The sequence below is a fragment of the Equus asinus genome, chromosome 17 (assembly GCF_041296235.1).
Source record: "Equus asinus isolate D_3611 breed Donkey chromosome 17, EquAss-T2T_v2, whole genome shotgun sequence".
Lineage (NCBI taxonomy): Eukaryota > Metazoa > Chordata > Mammalia > Perissodactyla > Equidae > Equus > Equus asinus.
In genome coordinates this window covers 46,934,791-46,946,941 of record NC_091806.1, presented here as the reverse complement: position 1 = coordinate 46,946,941, position 12,151 = coordinate 46,934,791, and the positions used below count along the sequence as shown (strand labels likewise).

General features: G+C 58.3%; 1 protein-coding gene across 11 annotated transcripts in view; it reads right to left on the bottom strand.

Annotated features, from left to right (window-relative positions):
* Positions 1 to 12,151, bottom strand: part of ANO1 (anoctamin 1) — a 165,992-nt gene that overhangs the window by 44,792 nt on the left and 109,049 nt on the right. For 7 of the 11 annotated variants that reach the window (XR_011495216.1, XM_044762091.2, XM_044762090.2 and 4 more), the window contains exons 8-12: positions 11,965 to 12,030; positions 11,428 to 11,483; positions 7,490 to 7,531; positions 2,279 to 2,343; positions 1,300 to 1,434 (exon numbers count right to left, since the gene is read on the bottom strand). Coding sequence is in view for 10 of the 11 variants with exons in the window: in XM_044762091.2 (XP_044618026.2) it covers positions 1,300 to 1,434; positions 2,279 to 2,343; positions 7,490 to 7,531; positions 11,428 to 11,483; positions 11,965 to 12,030 (364 nt within the window). In the remaining variant the exon portion in view is untranslated. The remainder of the gene's footprint in view (positions 1 to 1,299; positions 1,435 to 2,278; positions 2,344 to 7,489; positions 7,532 to 11,427; positions 11,484 to 11,964; positions 12,031 to 12,151) is intronic. The other 4 variants (XM_070488349.1, XM_070488354.1, XM_070488351.1 and 1 more) reach the window with 1 other exon arrangement.

The window sequence follows — 12,151 nt, the reverse complement described above, 5'->3', positions numbered from 1 at the left end:
GGGCTGCCCCACTCGCTCCACTTACCACGCCTCTCCTGGGTTTGCAGTGAAACTGCCACCATCTCTGTGCCACCGTCAAACTCAGGCACAGCGCCCTCACGTCACATCAGCAAGCAAAGGGACAAGCTCGCTCCTGCCCATGCCCAAAATAACGCTGGAGGCGACAGGAGCCAGATTCCTTGAAGGTTTCGATTCCGCGTGGGTGAAATATCTTAGGGGTTATTCATGTATTAAAACATCATTTACACCAAAATTGGCCGCATATGGCCTTTCTGGCAGCCGGGTCACGAGGGGCCGGTTTCTCCGCCAGGTAAGGACTCAGTGGCTCTTTATGGACCAGAACTGTGGACGGACTTTCCCAGCTGCAGCTCTGCCTGAGACATCCCGGGTGGAGCCCCAAGCCCCAGGACTGAACTGACATCTCAGGACTTCTCCCGAGAGACAGCAGCTCCTGGGAGGCAGGGCCTGCGGCATCCACCTTTCTAAACCCTGTCTGGCCCATCAGCACGGTGTCCCTGACCAAGGTTGGGGCCTGAGCACACCACAGGGCTGTCTCTGGGTCCATGTCAGCAAGTCTAGGAAACAGCTAGAAAACACAGGAGACTTCCACACACGCCGAGGACGGCGTCCTCCAAGCGCCCAAGGTTGACTCATGTCCCGGCTGCCATCTTGGGAGAAGCAGACCCTGCACGAGGCCCGGTGGTCTCTCTGGGGTCTCAGCCTTCCTCCAAGGGCTCCCCATGCAGGACGTCACCCTCGGTGACCAGCAGAAGGAGCGCAGCGCTGCGTCCAGAGCCCTGGGTCTCCGCACCCTGCCATCCTTCACGATGCTGCCATTCCCGCAAAATCTCCCAGAGCCCTCGGCACGGGGGAAGATGCTCGAGAAACAGACCCGGCGGCCTGAGTCCACTGCACGGAGGCCTCAGACCGGTCATCGGCCTCACTGCCTGACCTCACAAGGAAGCAGGGAATTTTTTTTGTCATATAACGACTAAAGACTAAAAAAGAAAAAAAAAAAAACCTTCAAAGAAGGAAAAGGAGTCAGATATTTATTTCATGTCTTCCTCTCGACCATAAACCGTCTCCTAGGCCGTTTGTGCCTGAAAAGGATGCCCTCTGGACCATGCGCCTCTGGTCCCGACAGTGTGGGGCCCGGCACGTGATCTCCTGGGGCGGGGTGCCGAGCGTGTGTACGGGATTCGGGCTGAGAGGCCCGGGTGCCAGGGTGTCCCGTAGTTGCAGCAAGAGGAACGTGGCTCCTTAACAAGATGAGGGCGTGTTGGGGGGCCGCCCGCCTACCTGGGGATGTTCTCGTCGACGGTGGCGCAGCCATAAAGGAAAACGATGATTCCCACGACGGAGGCGGGGATGAGCATCTGCGTGTACACGCCCAGCCAGGCAAAGTACAGGCCAATCTTCTCCCCGAAATACTTCCTGCACCGCAGGGCAGAGCCAGACAGAGACAAGCTTACTCTCCTTCCACCGGGAGGGGGGGACACACATCCCGTCCCTCCCCAGCACAAACAGCTCAAATTGGGGCCACCGGCCCTCTCCACCGAGAGGCACAGAGTGGGTGGGGCTCTGGGCCAGGCCATCAGCTTTGGGGGGCTCTCTGCTTTGTCGACGCCCACCCCCTTCTCCCCACTGTGCCCCGGGAGGGTGGGGGGGGGGCGCGGGCCACCCCGGAGGCTGTCAGCTCCACGCCGAGTCCTGCTCAGAGTAGGAACTTGAATGAACTCTGGCCTGGAGGCGCCAAGCGAAGCCACGGCTCCAATATTAAGCGTCTTTGGCACCCGATGGACTTAAATAAATCTTCGTGGGCTGAACTCCAGTCTCCATGTCCCCACAGGACACACATTGCCTCATGTGTCCGTCCCCTCCCTGCCCCGGGACAGAGGCCCTCCTGGGAGAGGACAAACTGCCGGAGGGGCAATTCTTACAAATCCCAAGGCCGCTCTTTCTTTCCTCTCAAGGCAGCAATGCAAGGAACCCCACCTAGTCGCCGGCTGGGTCAAGCCGGGCTCTGAACGGAGGGGGAGAGATGGGGCCTACGTGGAAAGGAGCCCATTCTCCAGGGAATCTGAAGCAACTGCTTAAAGAAGCCTCGCCCAGGCTGCCGGTTCTGACCTCGGGTCAAGTTCAAACATGCTCCCAGGTCCTGAATATTCAGTGCGGTTGAAACACACAGGGACACTTATTCCACTGAATCCAACCAGGGACCCGCCTCCCACAAGCCTCTGCCTGAGGAGCCAGGCCCGCTGCCGGCAGCCCCTCTTACCTGACCAGGTCGATGGGCTGGTACTTATAGAAGACCCCGTAACTCGCCCACTCTTCGTACAGGAGCTGGGAGAGAGCAAAGGGGAAGGGGCTGGTGAAAACGTCGTGCTCCCAGTTTGCTCCCCAGAACACAGAGCTGCCGGGCACGTGGTGGAACTGATGGATTCGGCTCATAGCTACATCATTCATTCATTCAACAAACACTTACTGAGAGTCAGCCATGTGCCAGGTACTCTGCTGGGCACTGGGCTTTCAGAGGTGAGCAGGGCAGACGCAGCCCCGAGCCCTGGAGTCCCTTTGCTGGTCGGGGAGACGGACTTGCAAAAATGGGCCCAACTTTTCAGCTCCGGTAAGAACCCACACGTGGAGGGAGCTGAGCTGGCACCGGAGGCCGGGTTGGGGAGGTTCCTGAGTAAGAACGGGCCTATGTTTCTAGGTGAAGGTGGGGATGGGAAGAACCTTCTGGCATCATTACAGAATCCTCACTCTTCATGACTTGATCTGGAATGGATCTGAAACGGCCTGACACTGGAAGGCTTTTCCATTTAGGTTTGTCGGTCGCCCGTGTCACACGCCACACCGTTCTTTATAAAGGACAGAGACCACCAGGCTTTGCAGCACAGAAATCCAAGCGGCAAGATTTTTAAAAACCTCATGAGATGCAGAGAGAACTCGACGTCTCTCTCCTGAGACGGGCCGTCTGATTAACGCGGCTGAGCGAAATAAATGAAATCTGCATACACCCCATTCTCCCCCAGGCTCTGGGCAGGGACGGTAATGAGCTCGATGGATGGTAAGCCTTGTACGAACACGCACATGCAGGGTGTCTCAAGGAAGACGCCGTGTTGGTGCTGCTGCTTTGAAAAAGAAACCCCATGCGCGTGGGTCATTACTGCTTTACCAACCTTAACTCAAAGCCTGAGGTCACACAGGGGCTGGAGGGCAGCTGGGACCCAGCTGGGACCCTCTGTGCCTCAGCTGCCTGTCTCTGCTGGCATCCGATGAGGAATGGGGAGAAGGCAGGTGGGGGGACCCCCGTGAGAACTCACCATGGGCCCCCTGGTCTCTCCTGTACACTGCAGCCTGGCTTGTGTCCTTTTTCCTTTTCTTAATACTTAAATTGAAAATTTGGGGGGGGGTCTCCTGTACTCAGATTCTGCTGTGGCCCCATGAACACGCACACCACTGCACACCCTCACCCCACTCTGTGCTATGGACCGAATTGTGTGCCCCCACGTTAGTGGAACCCCCACTGTGACCGTACTTGGAGATGGGGTCTTTACTGAAAATTAAAAACATGGACAGGCTTGCTGGGAGGGGTCCAGCTTCCACGGATCACGGAGTCAGGGGTCCCTAGGAACGACCTTCTAGTGAATTTCTCCATCTCCTGGGGCTCCTTCTGCAGCTCTGAGAAATAAGACTCAGGGGGATCCCTCAAAAGTCAACACAGGAAGGAGAGGAAGTCAGAAAAGCCAAATGCATTCTTAATAAATGACAAGCAAACCTTGCTGTCAAAATCCTGGGTTCGGCCCGCTCTGATTTTTATAAGAGCAGCTTTCTTGAGATTTTAAGCCTTTCTGTAAGTGGCGTAAACAGGACGTATTCAGCTGGATTCCAAGATCTGAAACACTACGGGGTGAGGCTCCTGCTCGGGGGGGGGGGGGGGGGGGTGGGGAGCCTTGGCTGCTTCCGTGTGAGGACCCGGGGATGCGCGGGGCCTCCTCCTGCTGTCTCAGAGGGAAAAGGGTCCAGGAAGCAGAGCTGTGCTCCTGTGCTGGGATGCAGGTGTCTTGGGCAGACCCCGACCCCTGAGTCCCGAGTGGGTGGTCTGGGTCAGGCCCTCCCTTCTGAGCCCGGCTGGGCATCTGGGGCAGGCTCTCTTCCCTCTGAGCCACATTGCCTCTTTTATACTGAAGGGTGCTGTCCTTCCTCCCGGGTCACCCGAGAGTGGCTCGTGCACCTTAGGGTGCTGTGCGGAAGGAAGAGGGCTGGGGGCTTCTATGCCTCGGTATGTCTGGTTATATAGGAAACGATGGAAAGCCTCCAGTTTTACTCTGTAAACAGAGAGCTCTCACCAGCAAGCTCTGATGAGACTGCACAGCACCCATGCGAAAGCAGCGGCCGTCACCGTCCTGGGCAGCTTCCTCCCCTCAGCTGATATCAAGCCGCTGATTTATACCATAGACAGCCTGGGAGGTGCGTCAGAGGGAGGCAGGGAGGGAAAGAGAGGGAACGAAGATGCAGCAGGAGAGGGAGGGCCCAAGGGGGAAGAGAAAGACCCTCTGGAAGGCACGGCCATGTCACTCTGGTCACCGTGTTCCTGGGCCTGTCCAGTGGGGCCGGCCACCACCCGCTGACAGAACAACAGATGGGGGCACACCCCAGCCTTCTCCACAAACCGCTCTGCCTCGGCAGAATTTTCTTCCTGCCAAGAGAACATCTATTGCCCTGAAGCTGTCAGCGTAAAGAAATCAAATGCGAGATTTCCCAGGTGCGTTGGCAGAACTCCCAGGGTGCACCTGAGCCTCGTGAGCAGGCTGGGGGCGGGTGGCTGCAGTCACAGTGACCTCGACTTCCCAGCGCCCGGACCTCAGTGGGATCCTGACTCAACCCACGGCATCTCTCCTGCCTAGACCTCCAGCCTGGGCCCACACGGATGGGTAGGCCCGTCATGGCGCTGACGCTGTCCTTAATGACTGTGCAGCACTTGCCCCTTGCCGTCTCCCCCTGGAATGGAGGCACCGGGGGGGACCAGATTTGTCTGGTCTGTGTCATCCCCAGAACCTCAAACAGAGCCTGGGGCAGATAGGTTCTCAGTAAGTAATTGTTGAATGAATGAATGAATGAATGAATGATGGGTCAGGGCCCTGTGGCTCTCAGTTCAGCAAAGAGATGGAGCAACCTCAATCCACACCTGGAATAAACCTCCCCCCATCCCGGGAGGAAGGAGGGCTCGGCCCCTATGATCGGGCTGCCAGCTATGGCCGTGCTCAGCCTCAGCTCAGGCCTGCCTCTTGCTACAACATTCCGACGTGCGCCCCTGCCCCTCCAGCTCAGCACAGGAAGATGGCCTTGGCGTGGCTGCAGCGCCATCTGTCCTGTGAGGCAATGAGGGTCAGGTACTTGGGCCTCCTGCCACTGAAAGGATGCCACAGATTTTGTCATTGGAAAGGCAAACACTCAGACCCGGGTCACTTAAGATGAAGCCACCATGGGAGAATGTGAAGTTCTCCAAGGCTCTGAGTTAGGACCCAAATACCTATCCAGGGCACTTCCCCGCTTCCCTCCTTCTCTCCTTTCTTTCTTTCCATCCCTCAATCCATCCATGTATTCATCCATCTATCTGTCCATCCATCCACCCATCCCACCCATCATCCATCCATCTGTCTCCATCCACCTACCCATCCATCCCACCCGTCATCCATCTGTCTCCATCCACCCACCCAACCATCCCACCCATCACCCATCCATCTGTCTCCATCCACCCACCCATCCATCCCACCCATCACCCATCCATCTGTCTCCATCCACCCACCCATCCATCCCACCCATCACCCATCCATCTGTCTCCATCCACCCACCCATCCATCCCACCTATCATCCATCCGTCTGTCTCCATCCACCCACCCATCCAATACTCCCTGATTACCCCCATGGACCAGCCTCATACTCACTGGGACATGAAATTAAACGGGGGGTGGGGTGGAGGGAGGGTAGCATTCCAGGCAGAGGGAAAGGCTGGGTCCAGACAAATCTGAAGTTGTGTTTGCTGGGCTCGGCACACAGGAGTGTGCAGCAAATAGTTCCCGAATCAGCAAGTGAATGTGCCAGTCTTGGCACCTACGTGACCATCGGCCGAGTAGCCTTCAGATGAGCAAGGTGGACAGTGTGGCTGGAGCATGGCGGGGAGGGGGCAGTGGGGGAGGTTAGGCAGAAGGCCTGTGATCAGAGGACTGAATTAGGCCAGAAAAGGGTGGCTGGTGCCCATGGACGAGGTAGGGCATCAGCGGGTGGCAGAAGGGTACAGAGAGACAAAGGAGTCTGGCTCTGAGGCCAGAGTCAGCCGGGCAGGCTCATGGAGGGCACGGCGCTTCTCCAACAAGATTGGACGTGAAGTTCTGCAAGTCATGGGGTCTCAGACGCATGCCAGATGTTTCACTAAAAATAACCAAATATGTAATTTTTGTGCTAAATCAGATAGCATCTTCAGCTGGATTCCCGGGCAGGCAAGTTGTATCCAGTACCAAGGGTTTAAAAACACAGCGGGGGGCTGGAGGGGAGTGGGAATGGGGACCATTTGGGACAAGGCTGCCATTGTGAGGCTCTAGGGGGAGCATCCCGACCCACCTCCTTGGGAGGATCCGCTCTTGGGGGCAAGCGGCAGGACAAGGGGGGCTGAAACGAACGCAGGGTCCTGGGAGGGCAGCTCCCCAAGGGGAGGGAGGTCTGTGCATGTCTGGGGAACAGAGAGGGGCGACAGGGGAAGCGGGGGAGGAAGGCTGGTATCCGGGCGTGGGCGTGTGCACAAGACAGCAGGAAAGAACCTTCTCGAAGACGGAGGAAGGAGGAGAGATGGCTGTGGTGGGGGAGATGCTCACAGGAGGCGGGGCTGGAGGAGCAGAGCTTCCTGGGGAGCCCAGGTGGGTGGAGTTAGGGAGAGCCATTGAAGAATAAAGGTGTTTCCCAAAGTGTGTCCCACAGAACACTAGTTCCATAACTCTTCCATTAAAAAGGGTTCCAGGTCAAGCAAGTTTGAGAATCAACACTGGGCTGAACACTGTCCAACAAGTGTCCCCTGGGGCTGCGGGGGCCGTGGCTCTCCGTGTGGCCGGCCACAGCGGTTCCCAAACTTATCTGCCCGGGAGCCGTGCGGGGTTAGGCCAAATGTCAGCAAAGACGGCTGGAGGTTGACTGACCCCATAAGTCGCCCAGGATGAGCGGAGGACGGACCAAGTGGAGAGGGCAGCCTCTAGGAGCAGCCCCTTCCCCTCACCCGCGCCCAATCACCTGCCAGGGCTGCTTCGGAGATGCAGAAAGACGGAAACCATGCCTTCGCTGACGCTCTCGCTCCTAGCTCCAGCATGGGTGTAGACGCGACAGGATCGCGCATGCCAGCCGAGCAGCCCAGCCTGGGCGCCCAAAGCCACGGCCTCCCGGGCCTGCGACCCGCCCGCCCGCCCCAGGGCCCTCCGCCTGCTCCGCGGCAGCTCACCTTTCTGTCGTTGAACTCCACGTTTTCCCCTTCGTAGTCGCCCTATTCCAAAAGAGAAGAGGAGAATGACCACCCAGCAGGGAGCCCTCCAGGAGCGCAAGTCTGTGGCATTTCTAGACAGAACCCTCACGGACAGTGAGGATGATTTTAGGACATTTCATGAAGCGCGGGAAGCTCGCCCAGGCCTCCTTTTTTTTTTTTTTGAGGAAGATTAGCCCTGAGCTAACTGCTGCCAATCCTCCTCTTTTTGCTGAGGAAGACTGGCCCTGAGCTAACATCCATGCCTATCTTCCTCTACTTTATATGTGGGACACCTGCCACAGCATGGCTTGCTAAGCAGTGCCATGTCCGCACCCGGGATCCGAACCGATGAACCCCGGGCCTCAGAGAAGTGGAACGTGCGCACTTAACCGCTGCGCCACCGGGACGGCCCCTACCTTCCTCCTTCCTGATACAAAGTGTCCCGTAAATGCGATGGCCGCCCGACCCAGCCCTCCACCCAGGAGAGGACCCTGGGCCAGTTCCAGGGAATGGCAACACAATAGCAAGGGGGCTTTTTGGGGCTGGAAGGGTCATATCATTAGGATGGACACAAGTCCTGCTCTGCCAGGATGACCCCACAGTCTTGTCCCCAAGGCCCCGTCCAGGTGGTGCCCACTCTCAAGTGTCCTGGGAGGGTCGATACATTATCGGTCACCATACATATAGATCAGCGAGCTCAACATTCCCAATTTACAGATGGAAACACTGAGGCTCCAAGGCACCAACTCACTTTCCTGGGACAGACAGCTGAACGTGGTCAACCCGGGACTTGGATCTGGGCCTCCAAAGCCCAGGCAACAGAAGGAAGGTATAGAAGTCGAGAGGGAGCCCGTCTACCGATGGTCGATCCCAACGACAGAGGAGGAGCAGCCAGAGAAGCTCCGTGAGGCCCCAGGGAGGATGGCCCGGCCGGGTCACCAGGTCTGGAGTGTCGCCGGGCAGACAAAGCTCTGAGGCCTCTGGGAGGTCTGCCCGGCGCCCGTTCCACTCACCGGCAACTTCTATGACCCCCGCCAGCCCCCTCCAGGAGGAGAGGACTTGGCCACCAGGAAGCCACCTGCGGTCTCCGAAGGAAGATGCTCGGAGAGCGGTTTACCCAATGGCTCCTCCTGAGTCTTCGGGGGACCCTCCTGGCCACGCCCAGCCTGTCGGCCTTGCCCACGTTTCTCCCCGTGGCCGGGACGGCCCCTCGGCTCCCGCAGCACCTCATCTACCCAGAGGTCCGTTCGCTGGGGATCTCAGAGGGGTAGACGCTGACCAGGAAGGAAGCCAAAAGGCCGCCACGCAGCCAACTGCAAGGTCCGAGTCCGCTGTCGGCAGCTGATACGCGAACCCCAGGAGCCCGTCCTTGGGGTCTCGCTCAGAGCACAGGGCTCCTACTGCTCCCTCAGCTCCAAGGGGGCCACCCGGTGGGGCCTGCACCCGGTGCCTGCCTGCCGGACGTTCTTGTTGAAGGAAGGAAGGAAGGAAGGAAGGAAGGAAGGAAGGAAGGAATGGATGAGCACAGTAAGCAAGGCCCTGGAAGGCGGTGGAGGTGCGCTGGGCCACGCACGGAGGGCAGCCAGCAATGACACAGGACAACCGAGCACAGAGTGAGACGGATGAGGGAAATTTTCACGAGGGCTGCACAGCGCACAGCGCCCAGCGAGGAGCCTGCTGCCTGCCCGAGGCGGAGGGCGCGACTCCCCTGCCGCCAGCGTCCGCTGTTCAAGAGCAGACCGCACGCGGCTCAGTCCAGAAGGATCTATCGTCCCAAACGGGTGAGCATCAGCTTTGGTCCCTGCCAGGGTGGGCGCCTTTCAACCGCGGGGACGGTTCATAGATGCAACATCCCGTGTTCCCTCCTGGTCCATGATCTGCCGGGATAGAATCCTGGACGTGCGGCCCGGGCTCCACTCCCTCTCGGCTGTGTGCTCCTCCACGGCAGCAACTCCAGCCTCAGTTTCCCCATCTGTAAAGTGGGGACAGAGCCCGCATCGAGGGCTTCTCTACGGCTGTGTAGGGGACAAGGATGACGGTGCACCAGGAGTTTCTAAGACGTGGATCTCAGGGATGCTTTTGACGGACTGGCTGTCTGACGACAGGCCCGGTGGATCAGGGAGCCTTGTACTAGTTGGTTCAAACTGCTGAAAGAATCGATTCCTAAGACAAACGTGGAAGCAAAGACTGAGCAGAGGGATGGATTTGGCCTCCAGGGAAGGAGGAGGTGGTGGTACAGGGGGCAGAATAGCCGAGTGTCAACCAAGACTGGCTTCTGGCCCCAGCTCCCCCACAGAGGCTGTGTGATCCCGGACAAGTTACCAAACCTCTCTGAGTCTCCATGTCTGCACTGCATTAAATGAGATAAAGCTCCTACTAAACATGGTTCTTTGCACACAGTGGTGCTCAGAAATGTCGATTTCTTCCCTTAAAGTCAGACTTAAAGAGCTGACTCAAAACAGGCAGAGAGGCCCTGAGACATTTCGACGTCATGTCCCCAACATCTCAGCAGGGACTGCCAGCAGTGCTGGCTGGACATGCCAGGTTGGAGCCCTGCCCTCGGGACATCCACGGAGCAGCACGTCAATCACCAGGGCAACTTAACTCCCTCCGACCCAGAGCCACACTGCATTTATTGAGCACCCACTAAGTGCTGGGTGCCGGGCTTTCAAGGGACACCCGCACGAGGAATGGGGGCCGAACGGTGGTGTCTTTGTGGGACAGGGGGCATCAGAAGCCCAGAGATGGGGGAGGAAGAACTCAACCATGTAGGCCGGGGGAGGAGGGGAAAGGAAGCCTCCTGTGTGTGCTCTGTCCGCCCTGGGGAGGGGGAGGCGCTGACCAGGCAGAGGGGGCGGGGAAAAGCATCGCAGGCCGAGGGAACAGCATGAATGAAGACACAGGGTGGGAAAGCCGGGTCAGTGGACCCCGGGTCCCTAGAGTGAGTGACCAGGGGACGGGCAGCGGGTCAGCTGGGCATCTTTCCCTTGGAGTCAATGGTCTGGGTGGACAGCCTTTGCTGTTCCGGCACCCTCCGTGTGTCCCATCCGGTGCCTTGCCAAAGCTCTTCCATTTCTGCCTTCCCTCTGACCCTCGCTGCGGCCCCGGCAACTGGACATAGCGGGTATTCTTCCTGACTCACAGATGGGGACGCTGAGGCTTGGAGGGGAGAGGGGCTGCCCCCACGCAAGGCCACAGAGGCGTGAGCAGCCAGGACTGGAATCTGGGTCCCCCCGCCTCCCAGCCCCACCCGCTCTCTCTCCTGCTTCTTGGCTCCTAGTCTTTGCGGCGATGCACATTTGGAAAGTTCCCGAGTTCCTCTCTCCGGGGTTCCCACACTGCTCGGGCCCCACAGTCCATTCCCAGTGCCCCGCTGAACTCCAGTCCCCGTTTCCATAGAGACGACAAGAAGAGATTCATCTCCCTCTGTCCACTCCGCACCAAGCCTGCGCGGGACCACGGGCTATATTTGTCCGGGGGATACCAGTGGGATTCGGAGATTTAACTCAGGAAGCCGGCCACTTGCTTTGCAGAAATAGACGTGTACAGAGCCCTGGTCGTTCTGCCAGGACCCGGGGTGGGCGGGGACGGGGGCACGGAGCCAGGGAAAACATTTCGTGGCCCGGCTGGCTGTAAGGTTCCGATAACACCGGGGCAGAGTTTCTGCCACCAATGCCCCTTGCCTTGGTGTAACTCTTCGGCAAGAAAAGACGGCCCTGTGTCCCGTGTGTCCCTTCTGGGTTGCCACTTGGGGGAACAGGGAAGGCCCGTGCACGGTTGACATTTACGGCAGAGCCAAAGCAGGAAGCCGAGACCGCAGGATCATGAGAGCTCCCTAGGGGGGCAGGGGGTGGCCCTTGGGGACGTGGGGAGCCAGAGAACGCCGAGATAAAACCTTTTGCGTCCCGGCTACTTACATCGTGAAGCGGGTAGGCGGCCGAGTAGACGCCGTTGGCCAGCAGGCTCGTGATGCCTTAAAAACAAAGGCGGAGAGAGGATTACAGGCCAGGCCGCTCAGTTTCCAATCAGAGCGATCCCACAACTGTCTCAGTTAACCTAGAATTTTCTCCAAGCGAACCGCACCCGGCTGCACAGAGCCCGGCCACCTTGCTGGGGTTTCCTCCCCGGGGTTCGATCAGGAGATGATACAAACATGCTCGATTGGCAGAATTAGTAAGATAAGAGAGGAAACCCCGAGAGGCAAGGACGTCTGGGAGGAAGGAGGTACCCCAAACCTGCCATTCACCAGCTGCCCCGGCCTGCTCCCCAGGGCAAACCTGCAGATGGGAAAGCTGGATTTCCAGTGGTTAGAAAAGCTGAATCACGAGATAAATACGGATGGGAAAATTGATGGTGTCAGAAGACACACATACAATTTGGAATTAGGTTTTAAGATGATTGGAGAAGCCGAAGGGGAGGCCAGCGAGCCGGTGCGGGGGCAGAGGCTCACTTACCGTATTCATCACACTTTCGCCTTTTACTTAAAAGGGCGGGGTCCTTCTTTCTTCCCTCGCCTTGCCCTGTTCATACACCGGCTATTAGTTACGTGACATGGGGCCTGCAGGGATCAAAGCTGCATTGGGGGAGAAAGCGCTCGCTGGGATCCTGAAGGTGGGGCCGGTGCTCCTGGGGGCCGGGCAA